Source organism: Gadus chalcogrammus, chromosome 13 (assembly GCF_026213295.1).
Source record: "Gadus chalcogrammus isolate NIFS_2021 chromosome 13, NIFS_Gcha_1.0, whole genome shotgun sequence".
Classification (NCBI taxonomy): Eukaryota; Metazoa; Chordata; class Actinopteri; order Gadiformes; family Gadidae; genus Gadus; species Gadus chalcogrammus.
Genome location: NC_079424.1, coordinates 14775874 through 14798475, shown reverse-complemented (window position 1 = coordinate 14798475; position 22602 = coordinate 14775874). Strand labels below are relative to the sequence as shown.

At 47.6% G+C, this 22602-nt stretch overlaps 1 protein-coding gene across 1 annotated transcript; it reads left to right on the top strand.

Annotated features, from left to right (window-relative positions):
* The first annotated feature begins 1117 nt into the window (after positions 1-1117).
* On the top strand, positions 1118-21731 carry LOC130402071 (mitogen-activated protein kinase kinase kinase 12-like). The gene is made up of 14 exons (XM_056606168.1): positions 1118-1456; positions 4159-4688; positions 8577-8760; positions 9055-9246; positions 9808-9966; positions 12611-12769; positions 13195-13303; positions 15913-16022; positions 17323-17439; positions 17892-18032; positions 18362-19196; positions 20178-20245; positions 20891-21185; positions 21645-21731. The coding sequence occupies exons 2-14, from the start codon at positions 4190-4192 to the stop codon at positions 21729-21731; spliced, it is 2955 nt and encodes a 984-aa protein (XP_056462143.1). The 5' UTR covers positions 1118-1456; positions 4159-4189.
* Positions 21732-22602: the final 871 nt, after the last annotated feature.

Sequence of the window (22602 nt, the reverse complement as noted above, 5' to 3'; positions counted from 1 at the left end):
CACACAGTGGGGGAATCCCCCGCCCGCTCTACCAGGGTGATGTCATCGTTAGGGTTTAAACCTAACATGGGCTTAATCTGGGAGATAAGGGATGGATTTGGGATTTAGCACTCGGAAAAAGGGTCACGTACAGCCACTCTGACAGACAGTAATTGAAAACTCTCGACATGGGGTACTCCAGACGTAGGAGAAGGGTATTTTGACTCCTGGAATATGAGCCAGAGCTTCATGATCTCTCTCTGGCAGCTCCTTTAGACGGAAGCTCTGGAGGGATTGGCAGGAAAAGCATCCATCTCATTGGCTGACGAACACAGCACAGCCGGCACTACACAACATAGTGTACATGTGTTGAGGAATAGGCCTGTTGTTGTTAGAAAATGATAGAGGACATTTCCTCTGTCCTTGGCTAAGACAAAGGTCAGAAGGAAAAGCCTATTGAAGTTATGGGGTTGTCCCCCACTCTGATTGTTCTAGCTGAGTTGTTATCTGACATAAACATCCCCTTTCCTTGGGCCGGTGGCAGAAGGGTTCTCGGTCCTCACCGATTACACAGCGATTAGAGTCGATGAAGAGTGTGTTAATAGGGTTTCGGGGGATTTAAATCAGCGTCCAGTCAAATGCTACGTGCTTGAGGGGTGACATCATGCTCATAACACACACTGAAACAAACACACACACACACACACACACACACACACACACACACACACACACACACACACACACACACACACACACACACACACACACACACACACACACACACACCGACTGAGCTGTCCTGTGTAGGTCTTCACGCATGCAAGGACACACACACACACACACACACACACACACACACACACACACACACACACACACACACACACACACACACACACACACACACACACACACACACACACACACACACACACACACACACACACACACACACACAAACACGATTAAAGTCCGCTATACCTGCTTTCAGTGGCTGCCCCAATGTCCCATACCCCCGCTTTGGCCGACGTCACAGCAGAAGCTGCCTCTGATTGGCGGAGGAATCGGCTGCTGCTCTTCTTTTTACCCTCACCCCCTCCTCACGGACGCTTCACTCCCCACAGCATCCATCTCTTCGTCCCGACGTCACACGCCCCTCTCCTTTACTCGCAGCGTAGGTGAGAGTCGAATGCGCAGTGCTAACCTCCTCCAGTGTTTTCCAACGGGATATACTACTGATAGATCACCGGACAAGTCGTAACAGGCACAGCGATCCGCAGCAAGTTGAAGGTTAATGCAGGTGATAGGGGAATAAATAACCACGTTCATGCCCGAGATTTGACATTGACAAACAGCGAGAAGAAGCGTGCGTGGCCGTTTACCTCGCTACTCACGCATAACTGGCGGACAGAAACACGGACCGGAATCAGCCAGCCAGGGATGTTAGCGATGGACGTGTGATTCCGGCTTTAAGGTAGGAAAACATCCGTGTATCTGAAAACGAGGAGGCGGGACGCGGTCCGCGTCGGTACCGTAGCGGATCAGAAGAAGCAGCGATGCGGGCATTATAGACGCCCTGGTCTTTTATTATTTGTAATAATTAGCATATGTAGCAGGTTAATGTTGGCAATGATCGTAGACCTGCGGTAACCGCTGCTGAGTCGACGAGTAGAAGCGACGATGCGAACACCACCACCACCGACCCCCCTTCTCCAGAGTACATTCACCAGGCATTGGCCTGTTACACACCGTAGCGAGGCTGTGGGTCCCGCAGCTGGTGCCTCGAAAACGAATGGAGGGGGGCGGGGGACAGGATTATTAAAGAGACGAAGTCAGTCGCATGTGAACGATGTGTGATATTCTTCTCCCCCCTCGATTTGAGACAACAGCTGTGTCACACAGGATAGGTTTAGTTTCAGAGGTTGATATTTATAATGAGGATCATTTTTCATTCCTTCTTTAATGGTGACGGGGTTTCATAATGACCCCTATTTGACGAATTTGATTTTGTGTTTTTTTGTATTGCACCGTATAGATTTTGAAAATGTGTTTCTTAATGAGGCATACATATGCTTAAACAGGTTAGGATCATTGCAGATGTTCATACGTTGCTGTAGGGCGCCTGTATCTGTGTTTGTAAACCTCAAATTAGATAGTACTTCCGGCGTAAATCATATAGTGATTCCTATTTTATGTGGAATTCCATTTTATTTATTTATTTTTTCAATATGACATAAAAACACCCCTCCTTATTTAGCTGCGTATATAATAAACTCAGATTTGATAGATTAACACAAAGTACCCTTTTTTGAACCCAGTAATAAAGGCCTAATTACCACGGTAGCCTTGGGAGGCGACTTCAAGCTTATTTTATGAAAGACATGAATAGTATTAAACATGTCTTCATTCTGAGTGCATGGAGGACGCGTCTTTCCTTAGAGAAAGGACTGCAGCTTCCAACCCATTTGAAACATTGCCCTTGTGATTTGAACAGCAGCACTCTGGTCTATTTCCCCAACACAGCAGTGCATTCACTGACACACCACATAAACAAAAGTAGATTGTAATAGGCCTGTAAGCCATATTGCATAAATAATGCCGGCTACAGAACATCTCCTTGAGTTTGAAACATCGCCTGAGTCCATAGAAATATCTGATTCCAAACGGCATGAGATTGAGAATATGAATGCACTATACCTTTCCTTCAGTGTGAGAGTGGAGCTGCTTTAAGATAGTGGAGCTGCTTTAAGATGTGAGATGTGGCCTCCATGATGAGGTTGGAAAGACATGTCATTGCTCAATCAAATATGTCCTATATCTTCCCATGAAGTGCTTTTCATATTCTAACAATGTTGAGCATGTAAGTCCAAGGGCATCATGCTTTGACACGTGATACTGGCTCCAGAATATATTCCATTAGTGTGTGTGTCTTTGGTCTTGTGTGTTCTGGTGCACATAAAGATAGACTCCACAGCCGTGAAATAGGACCCAATAGTTTGTGTTTGAGGCATTTCATCTGCAGTGCACTCGAGAGGGTCATACATAAAGCAGGCTCTCTATATAAGATGACAGTGTTCATAAAACACAGCGCATCAGTTTTTATAATGAGGCGGTCTGGGTGAGACATTAGAGAAATGAGCTGGAGGCTAATAAAAAGCTCTCTCGTAAGACCACAGCCAACGGTGACTACGCACAGTTTTTTATCCCCCCCCCCCCCGTCTATTGACCTCTGCAGTGTATTTGTCCTCTGCAAAGAGGGTGATTCGTTTTCAGTATTTTTTTTAAGCATCCTCTAAGCCGTGCATTCTAGTGATTTAGCTGGAGAATGATGTGTGGAGGCTCTGGCAGTGTTTCCAGATAAAACATATCCAAGCTGTGATGGTGGTGGTGGTGTTCTTCTAGACAGAAAGCTGAAACAAATGAACAAAAGAGGTTCAGCAAATCGATTGGAGCGGAGTGAACTCCAAGGACAGAAATAGTGGTAATATGAGAGTAATATGATTCATCGAGCTACACATGCTGCTACCATGTATTCAATCCATCGTTTATCAGAAGCCTCGTCCCAAGGGCTTCAGATCTTGTTTTTAGTGTCTGAGTGTACTGTACTCCTTAGGAGGTAAAGCCTAATGGGAGGAACTACGGAGAACATGACTGATAATACGATAGGGACTGATATTAACATGATATAGTACTACTAGTTCTACTACCACTACGTTTCCATTCATGCTATTACTGCCCATTCTCCTCCAACTACTACTACTAGTAGTAGTACTACAACTACTACAACTTCTACTACTGCTACAACAATTACTATATGACTTCAGTTTGTACTATGCTACACTACTACTACTGTTTCTACTACTATTACTGCTACTATTATTCATGCTACTACTATTATTACTTTTTCTACTACTACTATACTACAGTACTTTTGGTATTACTACTACCGCTTCTCATACTATAAGACCTATTATTAATATTCATTAAGCCAATAATAATAACAATGTCCCCTTTTCTCTCTCTCTCTCTCTCTCTCTCTCTCTCTCTCTCTCTCTCTCTCTCTCTCTCTCTCTCTCTCTCTCTCTCTCTCTCTCTCTCTCTCTCTCTCTCTCTCTCTCTCTCTCTCTCTCTCTCTCTCTCGCCCTGCTCCACTCCTACCTGGACTGCCCCCTGAAGGCTCCCAGTTGTTGTCAACCCTCCGTCCCTCATGGCCCTGGTCCATGAGCCCCGCTCCTCCTCCCCCTCCCTCTCCTGCTTCAACTCGCCCCTCTCCGACGGGCCCCCCCTCCGCCACCTGGATGCCCAGACGCCCTGCACCCCCGAGATGGACCTCACCCCCACCCAGTGCGTCCTCCGCAACGTGCTGTCCATCGCCACCGGCGCGGCGCCGGAGCCCGAGGGCGGCGGCGGCGGGGGGGCGGGCAGGGGGCGGAGCGGCCAGAGCCCCACCCCCAGCGAGGAGCAGCAGGAGCAGCACTTCGCCAACAGCGTGCTGAAGCTCCATGACAACGAGGGGGGGCCGGGGGGCCGGGGGACGGAGGGCGAGGGCGGTCAGGACCCCGAGAGCAGCGCCGTCCGCAGCCAGCTGCAGTTCCACCCTCATCACGGGGGAGGGGGCTTCCTGGAGGGGCTGTTTGGCTGCCTGAGGCCCGTGTGGACCATGATCGGCAAGGCCTACTCCACCGAACACAAGCACAACCTGGAAGGTGAGACCCACGGACGGGCTGGAGGCTGGCTGGCTGGCTGGCTGGCTGGCTGACTGGCTGACAGACTGGCCTGCTGACCGGCTGGTTGGCTAGCTAGCTAACTGGATGGCTAGCTAGCTAACGGGCTGGATGGCTGGCTGGCTGGTTGGCTGGTTGGCTGGCTGGCTGGCTAACTTGCAGGCTAGCTGGCTGGCTAACTGGCTGGTTAGCTAACTGGCTGGCTAGCTGGCTGGCTGGCTGGCTAACTGGCAGGCTGACTCGCTAGCTAGCTAACTGGCTGGCTGGCTGGCTGGTAGGCTGGCTAACTGGAAGGCTGACTGGCTGGCTGACAACAAACGTATAAACGCCAAACTCAATTATTTAAACCAATTCGAATTCATGTCCGTGCCGCTCTATCTCTTAATAAATCCTGGACCAGCTTCCATTATTCATTTCCTTAGATGTCAGTTATAGGATCATATCCCCTTAATGAAAGAGAATAATCATTAGTAAAAGATAGAGCTGTCACAAACGCCATATTTAAATAGACACACTGTCTGGCACTAAAGTAATGAATGAGGAAACTCTTCTATCTTCAGGGGGCTTATTTTTCATATTTTGTGTTTCCTTTTGTTTTGCCTGTTTTTCCCTTCTCTTCCATTTACACACATCGACACAAACATACACACATGCAGAGTCTTTTCTCCCCCAAACGCGAGGTTGTTTGTGTCTGCTGCCTCTACAATGGTGAGGACTCCCCTGGGATCCCTCTGCCAAATCTGCCTCATGAATTATACATGGCCATGCGTTGACCTTACGTCTCTCATCTCTATTAACGCAGAGCTGACGTACACGCACACACGCCCACACACACACGCCGAACACCCGCCTGCACAACATAATAAACACACGCACACACCTGCATCCACGCTCACACACAAACACACACACACTGATACAAAGGCACACAGGTAAATTCACACTGCAATATTCATGACGAAACCTACAAAAAAATGGTATACAAGAGCTGCCATTGACACATAAACACAGAATTTAGCGTTCCGTCAAAAAGGAAAAAGGAAAGAGAAGCTATCTTTGACAGACCTAGAAAATAAATATTCTTCCTGGGCAACCCCACCCCCCCCGCGTCACACACACACACACACACACACACACACACACACACACACACACACACACACACACACACACACTTTCTCAAAAGAGAAAGGGAGTGCGGCTGTTCAATAGCTCTTTGTAGCCCTCTGATATTTTATCACCCCGTAGACGTCCTCCACTCCCCCCACCTCCCCCTCCCCCACCCCATCTCCCCCCCCCGTACCCCCCCGTACCCCCCCATCCCCTGTATCTTTCCCTGCCTCCTCTTCTGCTCCTTTCATCTGGTGTCCTATTATCGCGATGGTATTTCTGCCGCTCAGTGACTTGAGAATGGCTCCAACACCGTCTGGGCTACGTTAAGTTAAATTCCCCGGAGGAGCCCTCCCTCTTTGTAAAAAAAAAAGAAAAGGGAAAAATAAATTAGGTCTTCATTATCCAGAAAAAGAGACATTGAATGAAGGCAGCGGGCAAGAGCAGCAGGGCCTGCGATATCTCCCGCCGCTCTCTCACTCCGGCTGCTAAAGATAGGACTGAGGTTGGGTAGCACCGAGTTTTGTTTGTGTTTGTTTTTGTGTTTGAAATTATATTTTGTTTTAAAGCACTCTGGGACGAGTGGCTGCATAATTACACCTGACCTATTTGCTTACTAATGATAGAAATAGCTGGTTTAGTATCTGAAAGGTTGTTTTTATGTTTGCCTCAATGAAACACTTTGATTTTGTGCATGGAGCTCGGGGCAGACTAAGAGCCGGAGGAAGTCATATCTAGTCATACTTTTAGTCATCGCACTTATTCTCTGGTTTCTATTGATTGGAAAGAAGAACCACAGGGATGGTTTTTTTTGCGTTGAAATGACCCCGTTTATGAGATCTAAGATGGCAGGGGGGGACGTGGTGGTGGTGGTGGTGTGCGTGTGTGTGTCGGGGGGACGTTATGATGTTTCACAGATAGCCTTTTGTCCTTCAAGAAAGGTATGCTTTATTGGCTCGGGAGGGACAGAAACCCCAATCGATCACTCATTAATCATTCATGTCATCATGATTGGAGTGATGAACACACGTGGACCCTTCCTCCCCTTTACAGGCGTGTGTGTGTGTACGTGTGCATGTGTGTGTGTATGTGTGTGTGTGTGTGTGTGTGTGTGTGTGTGTGTGTGTGTGTGTGTGTGTGTGTGTTCCCTTAGAAAATTCACTCTCAGCATCCAACCTAGCCCCCTGACACAGATCTATAAAGATCAACCAACCCCCCCTTTCCCTAAACACACACACCCACCACTTCCACCAGCCCACGCTCCTCCCATTATATTATCCTTAAACACAAACAAGCATGTACCAACACACACGGTGCACACACAAACACACACACACACACAAACACAGATGCTCACGTGCCGTCGATGCTGCTATCTTCACTGGCTCCTCCTCACCCCTCCTCCACAAAACCCCTCACCCACCCCGTAGCCCCCTCATGAGTGTTGGAGTCCTGTTTCATGGCGGGCCCCTCAACGGCACTAAGCAGGATTTAGGTGGAGGGTTGCGGAGGACAGAGCATTATCCAGATTACAGCTCCATGCCTAGCTGCTGGTGGACCCTGCCTGATGCGCAGGTTAAAAGAGGGTTCAAGAGGGGAGCGTTCTAGGATCTGCTGGGCTGGTCCAGGGTGGGGTTTAAGATGGGCTTGTGTTAAAGGTTCACGTGGTCTATTTATGGTGCTTACCTCGGGGGGGGGGGACGCTGTAGCCCTTCCTTTTGTTAGCATTAGTGGATTAGTGTTTTACTCTCTTTCTTATACATGCAATGGAAATCTTTCTCTAAAATATCTTGTTACCACAGCCCCCCCACTGAACAAGCAGTAAATGTGTGTATTTTAAATTAAATTAAATCTCAGTAAAAAACATTTTCCTGCTATGACCGAAAATTAATCATTGTTTATTATTTAAATAGTATTGCAGCTATGAAATGTAATGGAAATGATATGATAAACAAATTATACATGTAGTAATATTGCATGTTTGTTTCTGTGTTGTACCTAATGCTACACCTGTGTTTATCTAATTATGGCACCGCTATCATACCAAAAACTCCTCCCATTTATCTCCATTAAACCTGAGTGGGCGGAGCCACCAAGCAGAGATAAAAGGCAGTGATATGGAAATACATGAACTCCACCTCGACCTCCGCAGCAGCTGGCCAACTACAGAACCAGACGTCAATATGTGTGTGCTATAAAAATCAATGTCACTAGCAAATGCAATTCACACAATGGTTTTGCTCCCTTCTTTGGATTACTTACCAAGTGTATGCTTATAATTGCTTTTTATCATGGAACACAGTTAGCCCCAGTCTTTACTCTTTGGGGGACATTTTATAAGTGTGGCGGGACCATACAGATTTCGAGAGATCTCATAAAAAATAGATATGATATGACCAATCGGTGCTAAGGGAAGGGAGTTCCAGTCCATGACAGAGGAAGGAGCGCTGCAGTCTGAAATAAACTGAACAATGGCGTTAAGAGAGGAACGGAAATGTGCATCAAGGTCTTTATTCAGAGGAAGCTGATCCTGACCATGAGTCTGAAGACTCAGACTCACTCAGTTATCTATCTGATTGGCGGCCGTTCACAACATGAGAACATGAGAGCGCTGCCTTATGTTAGAAATCAATGGCCGCCCAGCCGAAGGCCAGACTGATATTCACTGCGAAACGCAGGCTTGAATATCCGGCTGGTCTCCTGAAGCAACGGCGTTAAAATTGGATTGCTATAGTATGACTGTAGGCCGCCCTTCCGTAGAACTGTGGGAGGTCCCGTTCGAGGAGATCTCCGACCTCCAGTGGGTGGGCAGCGGAGCCCAGGGCGCCGTCTTCCTGGGGAAACTCCACGGACAGGAGGTGGCCGTTAAGAAAGTACGGGACATCAAGGAGACGGACATCAAGCACCTCCGCAAGCTCAAACACCCCAACATCATCACGTTCAAGTGAGCAGACCTTGAGTTCTTTCTGTTACTTTCCAATGGCTTTCAGGGCCTCGGAGAAGCAAGACTTGCATAGCTTTTAGAATATTAATGGATAAAACTGTTACATTTGATCAAATAATGCTATACGATTTGATTTACAAACCCTTGTACGATTATCCCAGTTGAGATACCTGTCCTAACAACCCTCAATACTCCTCCCCTGTACGCTGTAATTCCATTTTGCCTTCATGAATGTTTTATACGCCCAAAAAGTGCCGTAAAACCTGATCTCTGATTGTGCCCTCCGGCTCTCAGGGGGATCTGCACCCAGGCCCCCTGCTACTGCATCCTCATGGAGTACTGCGCGCAGGGCCAGCTGTACGAGGTGCTGAGGGCCGGACGCAAGATCGTGCCCTCCCTGCTCATGGACTGGGCCATGGGTATCGCCGGGGGCATGAACTACCTGCACCTCCACAAGATCATCCACCGAGACCTCAAGTCGCCCAAGTCAGTGCCCTTCCCCAGTGTTGGAGTGTTTTGCCATTTCAATTTGATTAGAATGGAAACGTCCATGACGTATATGAGTTTGGGCTGCACGCTCCTGTACACGATCCATGAGCAAACACGTTATAGCCTCTAAGGACAGCAGATAAGGGCCATGCTTGTGTGTGTCCTTGGGCCAGGATAATGACGTTACCTGTAATAACTCATTAAAGGGTGAGCAAACCCCTGTTTAAGCTGTAAAGGTTTTTGGAAAAAATGATATTGGGTCAACTGGGGTTTTGTCACATCATATGTCTTCACAACCCACCTCACACTGGCTCCAGCATAGTGCCCTGCCAATAGAGAACTACCAATCTGGAAAAAAAATGTAGCAGACTTAATGTTATTTACAGATCAATTTGTACTATTTTAGTCAAAAATAACACATCAATGTTCACCAACCCTTGTAAGATCCAAATGGACACAAAAATCCAACCCCTGTAAGAAATCATTCAATAATATGCCATTAGAGGCACCTCATTGACTGAGCTATTGTCTTTCTCTCTGTCTTGTGCGTGTGAACAGCATGCTGATCACGTACGACGACCTGGTGAAGATCTCAGACTTCGGAACGTCCAAAGAGCTCTTCGACAAGAGCACCAAGATGTCCTTTGCCGGTACGGTGGCCTGGATGGCCCCGGAGGTCATCCGCAACGAGCCCGTCTCAGAGAAGGTGGACATTTGGTGAGTGTCACCTCCCTTTCAGGCTGCCATGCTTGATTTTAGGAACTGTATTTCTCATCATTAGTGTAATCGCTCATTAAATAGCCATCGGATCTCATTAGTTATGCTTTGCCATACAGTGCAGTGTCCTATTACCATGAAATCGATTCAGTGTTATGTTCCATATCTCATTACATGAAATCGTATATAGGCCCCTCGATCATGTCTGATGGGCTGCCCTGAGCCCCCCCGCATTCTCTCTCTCTCTCTCTCTCTCTCTCTCTCTCTCTCTCTCTCTCTCTCTCTCTCTCTCTCTCTCTCTCTCTCTCTCTCTCTCCCTCTCTGGCACACACACTCTCCTTTCTCTCTCTTTCTCTAAAACACTCTCTTTCTCTGGTTCACTCTCACTCTTGCACACACACACACACACACACACACACACACACACACACACACACACACACACACACACACACAGACACTCGCATACAACACAATAAAATACAATTGCACATTTTCTCTCTCTCTCTCTCTCTCTCTCTCTCTCTCGCTCTCTCTCTCGCTCTCTCTCTCTCTCTCTCATTCTCCATCTCCTACTCGACCCGACATTGCTGTGTGTGTGTGTGCTGGAGACAGCGCTGGCTAATTTAATAATTGATTTGCCAGATGCTGCAGTGCTGGGGAGAGGCTGGGCTTCAGTCTCCCCATGCCTGCGGTCGCCCTGGCCCCGGGCCAGCAGTGCATTAGTGGAGATGTGAAAATAGGATTAGAAAAGGCTTTTGATGTAGTGGGGGGAAAGAAATGAAAAACAACAACCCTCCAAAAAATAATAAAACAGGGGAAAGGGGTTGGCTGATTTTTAAACAGCGCTACAATAAATGAATGCCGGCGAATTAGTCCACTCCCATGGAGAAAAAGAATAGAGAAAGCGAGAGACACACAAAAAAAAAGGCTCCACAGAAAGAGGGTTACTTGGAAAAGCTCTTTGAGGATTTTTTGGGGAGTTGAAGGCACTCAAGCTGTGCAGGCATTTTAAATAATGTAGCACCAAAGGTACGTCAGAGTTATATAAAAAATATATATTGAATGGACATTATGCAACACGTCATAGCTGTATTCAAATCTTATCTAACATCTATATAATTAGAGAAGTAACACGTTCAAGAGAATAACTCTGGCCTCCACACTATATATGCAGAGGTTTAGACTGCAACAATATGCATCTAAAATTTCTAGATCTCAAAAATTGTCACGACTGATTAAAATAAAACAACCAAATCACTTAGGGAGGAGGCAAGGTAAAATTAGTGTGCATTGAAACATGATATCACCCTATTCATTTTTCTTTCTCCTACAATATTGTATATTAAATCTATAATGATGCATGCACTGCATGCTTACCTTGTACACTTACAGTGGAGCTGTATTGTGCTGAACTGTATTAATCTGTAAACACATTAAACGGCGGATGTCAAAAGTGACATTAAAAGGAAAATGGCAGTGGCATGGTCTTTAAAGTGAAAGATGTGGGTCTGGCTCTACGCTATCGACATAAGATGTGGCCTCCAATAGCTGTCATTTATTTTACCTCTAACAACGCTTACTGAGGCACTAAACAAAAGCAATCTCCTTAAAAGACATGGCAGAGCTAATGCTGGGTGGAAGGCTGAACACGAAAACGAAGTCACTGTATTTACAACCCCTCTCACACTCCTGCATTCTACAGGATGCTATGGTTGCGTAGGTTGGTCCCCATGGTAACCGTAACGGGCCATCAACAACAAACTTTCCTTAGTAACCTTCCCTTGGGTTTGAGTCGTTGTGTCTGCTACCCAACAATAGTATGGTCCTTGCACGCTGAAGATACTCTGCATATTCAAACGTAAACATTGCAGCGCACAATATAACACAAGTTGCTATGAATGGACTCCATAGGTTATGAAGAGTAGCTACTTTGGACTTGTTATTGTGGTTGTAAATGCTATGTACAAAAAAAACGATACATATTTATGTTTACAAATACAAATATAGACGTGATTGGCATGTGTACAGTTGGCCTGAATATATTCAGTGAGTACTTTCATTTAAATAACTTATTTAAGTCTTATCTTATTTGTGATATATTTGAATTACATACATCCATTTGCATCCCTTCCTGAATTAATAAGTATTAATTTAATAAGTATTATGTTAGACAAAAATAGGCTTGCAGGGAGCATACTGCTCGATTTAACCAGTATCACCTCAGATCATTCTCTTTCAATCACCCCATCAACCGACCAATGTACTTCAACATGCTGGAGTGTTCTCAGGCATACTGCAGTTACACCAAAACACTACTGTTAATGATGGGTGGCTGGGTGCAAAGGAAGACACCAACAACGCTTCTTCTTCTTGTCCAACGTAGCCATTAAGACTGCTAAGCATTAAACACTCACCAATAATGCAGAGATTTATACTGAAGAACAAAACAGTAAAAAACGGTTGAAGGTGCCTCTACTCTCTGTCTCTTCATCATGGTGTCTGACGTGTGTGTGTGTGTGTGTGTGTGTGTGTGTGTGTGTGTGTGTGTGTGTGTGTGTGTGTGTGTGTGTGTGTGTGTGTGTGTGTGTGTGTGTGTGTGTGTGTGTGTGTGTGTGTGTGTGTGTGTCCTGACCTCTTGCAGGTCGTTTGGCGTGGTTCTGTGGGAGATGCTGACCGGAGAGGTGCCCTACAAGGACGTGGACTCCTCGGCCATCATCTGGGGCGTGGGCAACAACAGCCTCCAGCTGCCCGTCCCCGAGACCTGCCCCGACGGCTTCAAGATCCTGCTGAGGCAGTGCTGGTGAGCGGGGCGGGGGGGTCGGTGGTGGTGCTGGGGGGGGATATTTGTGGTGGTGTTGGTGTTGGTGGTGATGGTGTGTGTGCGTTTGTGGTGAGGGTGGTGGAGGTGATGGTGGTGGGGGAGGGGATGGCGGTGGCGGTGGTTGCGGAGCTACTGGCGGTGATGATGGTGGTGATGAGAGAGACAATAAAGACATTTAAATAAAAGGCAGATCATTTGTGCGGTGAAGACAAGCGAGTCGATAAAGAGGCATGTTTCCCATGAGCTGCAATTCATTTCTATAAAGTTGTCCTAATATAGCACACAAAAGGGCGGCGTTGATTAGTGAAGCATCCTCAGTAGTGGGTCATTGTATTTATAGCTAGATCTCTGTTCAGATGTTCTAGTAGTGTCTCTGACCAGCAGTCCCTCTCCGTCCTTCACAGGAGCTCCAAGCCTAGGAACAGGCCATCGTTCAGACAGATCCTGCTGCACCTCGACATCGCCTCGGCAGACATCTTGTCCACCCCACAGGAAACCTACTTCCAAACTCAGGTAGGCTTCTCCCCTCCTACTCGGAGGGGGGGGGGGGGGGGGGGGGAAAAGGTCAAACGCACGGTGTCATTTCAATTTAGAAGGCGCGAGGGAAATTGGATCCATGGCCTGTCTGTTAGGAGACAAACCCTGTGAACGCGGCTTATCTAAACGTGTTGTCCCTCACCGGCTGTTAATCAAAGAGCTGTCAGAAGGCCCCGGGTTCCTCCTCCGACCCCGCTAGGGCTCTCTTATCGAGACGATGTGCGCTCCTTCTTGTTCTTCACCATTGGCTTCCTTCAACCCCTCTCGTCCAATCAGCCGGCTGTCTGCTGCCAGGAGATTTATCTGCCTGGTAAAACCCACCGGTCTGAAGGACAAGGGTCCGGGCAATGGACGTGATCGTAATTACCAAGGCCTCCGTGTAGTAGCCCTGCAGACCCCTCTACTGAGCGCACACACACACACACACACACACACACACACACACACACACACACACACACACACACACACACACACACACACACACACACAGAAACACACATACACAGGCACACACACATGCACACACACTCATTAGGGCGAGCAAGAGAGCATGTGAATACACACAAAATCGGTAGTGTGTGCAGCCTGCTGTCTCCTCCCTTGATTGTATCTATTGATGCAAAACACAAACCATCCCTCTTCTCTCCCTATCCTCCTGTGTCTTACCCCCTTGTGCCTTTTGATCCTTCATTTCGCTCCCAAATATCCAAACCCCCCTCTCACACACATACACACACACACACACACACACACACACACACAGCCATCTCCTCCCCGTCTATAATGGATTTTTTTTCCTTGTGACGTTAGTGTGAAGTATTTGCCAGTGGAGTGTATTGATCGCTTTAATGGTCAGAGGCAGGGAAGAATAATGTGGCCAAGATAGAGAGAGAGAGAGACTGAGGGAGAAGTAGTGAGAAAGAGCGAGAGAGAGAGAGAGCGAGAGAGAGAGAGAGAGAGAGAGAGAGAGCGAGAGAGAGAGAGAGAGAGAGAGAGAGAGAGAGAGAGAGAGAGAGAGAGAGAGAGAGAGAGAGAGAGAGAGAGAGAGAGAGAGAACTGTAGGAAGAGAAGACTGTAGGAATAGTAAAGTGCTCCCAAAGTCCATTAGCTTAATAAGAAAACCAAGAGATGGGAGCACACAAAGCATGCACGCGTGCGCGTGTGCGCACATACACAAACACACACACAACCACACATACACCCACACACACACACACACTCACGCTCACTTTGGTAAAGCTCTTCGCCCTTCTTTGACAGGCTGAAAGGCTGTCACGCTTGACTGTGTACCAAAATATGCCAATGCAGCACTTTGTGCTTGTGTGTTTTTTTTCCCTTCATGTAATGTCAGTCTATTGAATTTTCATGGCCGTCCACTGAGGACAGATTTCACAGCAGATGGGCCTCGTTTGGTTTGAAACATCTGTCACGCCCATTTCTAATGGAAGCCTTAAAGACTTTTCACCATGAATGGTTTCTGGGGGGATGACAACACATTAGTCTTATTAGTTTGGCTCATAAGAATAAGAAATAGGATTATAAAAAATAAATCTTTTAGGCCCTCATAGGACACAAATGCTGGCACTGCTCTTGTTGCTGCTCTGTTTGAGGAGAAGAAATTATACGAAAGTATGGTTTTGAATAGATACATACATAAATGATCACACTCGCCAATAGATCCGACATTCACGATTGTCTGTTTGGGTTTATGTTCGTCCGTAGTTGCTGTAAGCCTTGGTGCTGAAATCCAGATTTATTGCACAGATCAGATTTCTTTGTTTGGCTGAAGGATCTTTTTTTTTTTTTATGTGGCAGATATCAGATAACAGTGTGAATTTGTCACAGTCTGAATAGACCTGAAGGCTCAAAAGAACAAAAAACGCCACATACGGCACGCTGCCGTAGGGAAGGCCTCATGGAGGTGTGTGTGGGTTCATTGATAAGTGGATGGCCAGCGGGAGCCATGGGAGAGGATAACTCTGCTCCCACTGCTCTCTTCTGAGGCTTCTCTGCAGAGCAATGTGGCTGCGGTGTCAGAGCCAGGAGTGGTGGGCTCGGGGACGGCTTCGTCCAAAGTGGCAGGAGGTCAAAGGCTACTTTATGCTACATCACTACTGTTAACTACGATTCACACTGTCCCTCCACTGAACGCCTCCATCGCAGCTGTGCTCCATATTTGTATTCAGAGTGCCTCCTGCCAGTGCAGAATTGTGATGAATATGAGGGTCACATGGCACAGAATGAGACCTGTGTCTGAATCAGGACAACTATGATAGTGGCCCAAAGCAGAATTGAAAATATGTGATTCCACGTGATTAGTGCTATTCACACTGTCATAATGAAGCCTTATTTGAGGCACATATGAGCCACCTTTGCTTGCATTGTGAAAGAGGCCTATAAAAATCACACAGACACACACGTGCACTAAGATTACCAAAGTTGTGCATTTTGTATAAATATTTGCATGTATAAAAACATACACAGGACTTCCAAGGTCTCTGCTTGTGAGTCACGGCTCTGACGGGGTGTGTGGTTTGTGTGTGCGTGCGTTTGCGTTTGCGTGCGTGTGTGTGCGCGTGCAGGCAGAGTGGCGGGAGGAGGTGAGACAACACTTTGAGAAGATCAAGTCTGAGGGGACGTGTCTCCACCGGCTGGACGAGGAGCTGATCATCCGTCGCAGGGAGGAGCTGAGGTGAGGCCCGCCCCCCTCCTACAGACACTACACGTATGGACTCAATACTCAGTCACACACATCGTAAGCTCCTTCATGTTCCAACTACGGGAAAGCCCAGAGAGCTTATCCCCCCTATACCACTCTTACCATTAATGATTAGATATAAGTTACTTTCCTCTGTAATATTATTCGGTTTTATTTATGTAATTAGCTTACACGGTCATATTCTTCAGCGGTGCTGGTAAATAGTTTGTTATTGTAAATGGATGCATACTAAAGTTTTGAACCGACCAATCAGAATCAAGCACTCAACCATGCTTTGGTGAAAAAATATATACTATATACTGTTACGTATTTTAAGAACCTGAGCTGCCCCCACATAGCCCCTAGGAAGCAGGACCAAACATTTAAGCCGTAAATACTATACATAGCCACCAGGGGAGCAGGACCTTACTGAAGGCTGCAATAGCTGCTCCATCCACAGAAGGCAGCACCACAGACAAGTGAGGAAGCCGAGGGTAATACGTCACACCGGCTCCGCCCACTTTACACAGGCCACGTGCATCTGACCATAATAGTCAGCTGTGAGCTCAAGCTCGTCAGAATCTTCTAGCTGTAGCAGACAAAGGGTTAATGTTTGTGATCAGCTGGGAGGCGCTCAGCACGCGTTCAACACGCTTCCACCTCCTTTTGCTCCGTAGTTACCATACCGAAATACTTTAACAAATAAAGTAAGTTAAGCTATCCTGGATTGGAACCCTTTCTTGGAAGAATGCTGCAATAATACATATATACTGTACAAGTTATCATAATATTCATATTCAAACATGGTTGAGTGGATGAGGGGAGGAGGAGCTGATGGACGGTACAGATGTGCCTAGTCAACCCTGTGTCCACGGCCGCAGGGCTCATATGGACCTCATTCATTGCATAGCGATGATGTCACGCATCCCACACTACACCACTAACACAATGCACATGGACACTCTGGTCCTGTGTGTTGTGGTGCTGCGTGGCTCCATCGTTTAGAGGCACGAGCACGGCCCATGAATAGTAACACTGATAGTAGGGGGGGGGGGGGGGCACCACCAGGGCACCACCATGCAAAGAAATGCTTGCACCCACAATAACATAAAACGCTTCTGCTACCAGCATTCACCAAATGGCCTATATCATTTATATAGCGTCATCCAGTGATGTTCCAGCCTCAACACCACACTAAGCACTGATACACAAGAGTGCACAGAGCGGGTCCGTGGACTCCCAGCTACACTGTCCCTGATGTGTCTCCCCCTCGGTGCTCTGTGGGTTGCTGCAGGCATGCGCTGGACATCCGGGAGCACTACGAGAGGAAGCTGGAGAGAGCCAACAACCTGTACATGGAGCTCAACGCCGTCATGCTGCAGCTGGAGCTCAAGGAGAAAGAGCTGCTCAAGTAGGGACGCTTGACGTTGATACACAGTGTGCTCAGAGCGGGTCACGGGCCCAGTACCAGCTGGATGAGAAGAGAATCAGTGTATGCAGATAGGCGAGTTGTATTGCTGATGGTGGCGCCAAGCGTTATGATGATGCGTCACACATGGCAGTTTAAGAAATAATATCAATTATGTTTTTTTTAATGGGATTGCAGGATTGCAAATAGTTATTAAAAAAATCCTAGATACTGATTATTCAATTCATTTAGATTGTAATTATCCGATTTTCGTGGAGGGAAGTTGATTTATGCGGCCTGCTAATTACCAGATTGGGACCGCAATAAGTTGAATAGGGTTAATAGGGGTCAGTAAAATGTCCCGATGAGCTACATCTACTCAACTCGTTGACCTTCGGGGCCCTGATGGCTATTATGTGTGTGTGTGTTTGTGTGTGTTTGTGTGTGACCTGCAGGAGGGAGCAGTCTCTGGACAAGAAGTACCCCGGCGTCTTCCAGAAGCACCACAGCTCCAGACAGAGCGGCTCGTCCAACTCCATGGAGAAGCTGATGAAGAAGCGCAACGTCCCCCAGAAACTGCCCATACACAGCAAGAGGTGTGTGTCGGTTTAATTCAATTCTTTGGGCGTGGGGAATAAACATGAAAGATTATTCAGCAGTTTCAAAAAGGAAACAATTGAAAAAATCTCAAAGCCGATGAAGTGGTTTAAAGTACGGTATATATTTCAGGGATGAGTATTATTCTGTACAATAATAACAACAATAATAATATAATATAACAATAAAATAACAACATTATATCATAAAAAGAAAGCAAGAATAAAGCAGATATATCTTTAGGTCTTTCTCTTTCTCGTGCTTCCTCCATGTTGCACAACATCAAAGTGATGTGATATTCACCGATGCACCTGCCTCCGTCCCACAGGCCGGACCTGCTCAAGTCCGAGGTGATCCTGCCCAAGCTGGACTCCTCCATGACCCAGGTCACCATCCCCACCAAGGGCTCCACCTCGCCCGGCCGCTCGCGCCGCGCCAAGCCCCGCTACCGCAAGGCGGGCAAGGGCAGCAGCGGCGACCTGGCCCAGCTCAAGGCCACGCTGTCCTCCTCCCTGGGGCTGGTCTCCGCCGCCACCACCACCACCACCTCCACCTCCAGCTCCACCTCGGTGCCCAGCAGCAAGCAGCACCTGGACCCCAGCGCCGCCCTGCGCGGCCTGCAGCACGACCTGCTGCTCAAGAAGATGTCCTCCTCCAGCCCCGACCTCATCTCCTCCACGCTGGAGGTCGACGGTCGCGGCGGAGGCGGCGGAGGGAAAACGGGCGTGGGCCTGGAGAGAGGGGGGAGCCAGAGCGCCTCGGCCGGCCTGGGAGGGGGAGGGGACGGGGGAGGAGGGGAGGGAGGGGAAGACGGGAGGAGGGCGAGCCCGGGGGGCCGCCCGGGCGACGGGGGCAGAAGGGGAGGAGCCGAGGAGCGGGCGGAGACGCCCCCGCCGCGCAGCAACACGCCCAGCGAGGATGCAGCGTCCGTCCCCTTCTCCAGCAGCCCCGACTCCCCCTGCGGGAGGGGGGCGGCGGCCGGGCCGGTGACCACGGCCAGCCGGGGGTCCTCGGCCATGGGGAACCCCCGTCCGCCCCCCCACCACCACCACCACGACGGGGAGGAGAAGGAGGAGGTGACGGCGGGGATCATGCGCTCGCCCCGGAGCCAGAGGCTCACGCCGTCGGCGCTGCTGTACCGGGCGGCCGTCACCCGCAGTCAGGTGGGCTTAAACAGAACTGTACCCCCACAGAGCTTCAATATGTAGAGTTAAAACAGAACTGTACCCCCACAGAGCTTCAATATGTAGAGTTAAAACAGAACTGTACCCTCACAGAGCTTCAATATGTAGAGTTAAAACAGAACTGTACCCTCACAGAGCTTCAATATGTAGAGTTAAAATAGAACTGTACCCTCACAGAGCTTCAATATGTAGAGTTAAAACAGAACTGTACCCTCACAGAGCTTCAATATGTAGAGTTAAAACAGAACTGTACCCTCACAGAGCTTCAATATGTAGAGTTAAAATAGAACTGTACCCTCACAGAGCTTCAATATGTAGAGTTAAAATAGAACTGTACCCTCACAGAACTTCAATATATAGAGTTAAAATAGAACTGTACCCTCACAGAGCTTCAATATGTAGAGTTAAAATAGAACTGTACCCTCACAGAGCTTCAATATGTAGAGTTAAAATAGAACTACATCCTCACAGAGCTTCAATATATAGTTAAAACAGATTTATATACTCATACAGCTCCATTATATATTTAGTTATCCTATTACTTCTATAGAACAATATTCTCATAGAGCTTCATTGCATACATAGTGACAAGACCTATATTATTTATGGTTTATTATGTTCACAATTCTGCGTTGCTCTTTGGACTCCAGGTAATAGAGATTATATTTAAAGGGTTTGGTTCTTAGAACATTTTGTGAATAGTCCCATTCTCCTCGATGCACCAAAACAATGTACTGGTTTTGTTCAGAATCTGAATCACAAATAGATGGAAGGATGTTTTTTGACTGAGAGCCAATTAAATACACCAGACACTTCTAATTGTCCGACGTGTCTGATGGACTTTAAGTGTCATCAGGATCGCATTGTGCCACAGAAGGTCGAGTGGCCGGTCAAGCAGGATGTGCATGCTGAATGATTGAAAAAGCTTTCCACTTCAACATGGCTGATCTAAATTCACAGAGACGTGGATTGTCCTCAGAAGAGGAGGAGGGAGAAGTGGACAGCGAAGTGGAGTTGCCACGGAGACGGTGAGGGTTTGCTAAATGCTTCAACATACACTAGAACTAACTATTGTCGGTACCAAGCTCTATGTCTGCCAATTTACTCTCTCCATTTGGTGGAGAAAAACATCATTACCTTGCCTTGAACATTTACCAACCCCCAAATAAAAGCAGCACTTTCAAGAGAAGCATGTTATAATGAGATATAAATGCATTGTTCATGACTACCTGATGGCTCTTATATTGTGATTTATTCATATTTTAAGATTAAACAATTATATTCATGCTAAGAAACCTAATTTATTTCATGTATTTTCCTATGACCTATTGTTCCTATGATAGGAAACAAGTTCACCAGTTGTGATGACATGTAGAAAGAGGTTTTGTGCCTACCAGATACGATTCTTCCTGAAGCCTAAAGCACACAGACCACAAATTTCTCTTCATATTTTTCGCACAACCCAAAAAACCAACAGAATCGTGTTGTTTTAACGCAGCACCGCGCAGGGAGCCACTGACATAGCGATAAGCAACGCCGTATTCCTGCGCTCGCTTCTGTTTCTCATACCCCAAAAAGCACCCCAAACATACTGTCACGGCACACGGTCAAACCATCCGGATATTGGTGGGAAGAGAAGCCCCCGGTTCACCGTGCTCTCCTCGCTCCCCCAGGCGTCCGGTGAGCATGACCAAGTGCCAGTCGCTGTCCACCTTCAGCTCGGAGAACCTGTCGGTGTCGGACGGCGAGGAGGAGGGCAACACCACGGACCACTCCCACAGCGGCACGCCCGACGTGGTCAGCACCAACACGGACGAGCGACTGGACGACAAGAGCGATGACCTGCTCTCCCAGGGCTCCGAGATCCCCGCCGACCCGCAGCAGCTGGCCTCCGACGGGCTGTCTGAGAAGGAGGCGGCCCTGCAGCAGGTGAAGACCCAGCTCACCACCGACCACAACAGCTACCAGGTAGGGGGGGCGGAGGGGGTCCCGGGAGGGCGACGTTTATGGATGGGTGGATGACTAGATAAGGATGGATGAGTTAAAAGATCGATGGATGAATAGATAAGGATGGATGAGTTAATAGATGGATGGGTGGGTGGATGAATAGATAAGGATGGATGAGTTAATAGATGGATGGGTGGATGACTAGATAAGGATGGTTGAGTTAATCGATGGATGGATGGATGGGTGGATGAATAGATAAGGATGGATAGATAGATAGAAAGATGGATGGATACAGACAGAAAGATGCAAAATCGATCTCACACTGCCAATAAGGATTGTGTGCAAACAGGACTGTAGTTAAAAAGGTATTCAGTATGACCAAACCATGTGAACCGGCATACACAATGTGAAAGCAACACTGCGCTCCTCTGTCTCCCGGCATGCTAATGAAAGGGTCACTGTGATGTGATTGTGCAGCAGGTTCTCTACGACGACTCAGACTGTGACAGCACAGAGCTGGACCACTCAGGCAGCGCAGAGCCCGGCTGCCCCCCCGCTCAATGGTGAACAGACCCCTACCCCCCCCCCCCCCCCCCCCCCCAACCCACCACCACCGTCCGTCAAAACACCACCAACCCCATCCCAGCGGAGCCCGTCCGAACCTCGGGCTACCTGGCCACAGAACCGATGACGAGGACCCTCTACCACGTGGAAAACACACAGGGTTTACTTGAGGTCACAGAGGGGCGGCTCTCCACAGCCAACAACAAGGTACCAAACTGGACTCCTGAGGCGGGTGTATAGATGTACGGGTCGTGGTACTGGACAAGCAGAACAAAAATCCAATGCAAAAGGACAAATGACTGAATAGGACTGCATCCATCACTGTAGACCCCCGCAGGGAGAAGATAACATTTTGTCGTAGGTAGCAGCAGGCCCCCTCTCGCACACGCATACGCACACACACACACACACACACACACACACACACACACACACACACACACACAAACTCTGTCTCCCTCTCTCTCAACATGGCAGAAATGCAACTCTGAAATCACCTTTCCGGTAAGGGCCTCCCCGAGTCAACCCGGTTTCCATATTCAGCATTTGGCTAATTTGTTAACGCCGAAAACATTGTCATGTAATTTCACGCAATGTTGTATTTTTTGGACATATTTATCGTTGTTTACAATTCCGATTGGGCAGGTAACTGTGTGTTTATGGCCCTCACATTGCTGCTTGAAGTTCAGTTAATTTATTACTGTTTTTGTAGAGACACAGTGTCATATAGAATTTTTACCAAAAACATTATGCACTGAGTTATTAATTTGTCATTAGTTTACAATTTATTTATTCCATACTCACTAAATATTTCAATGTTTACATTTGTTGTTGGACGTTATACTTTATTTATATTTGCATATCAGGGATTATT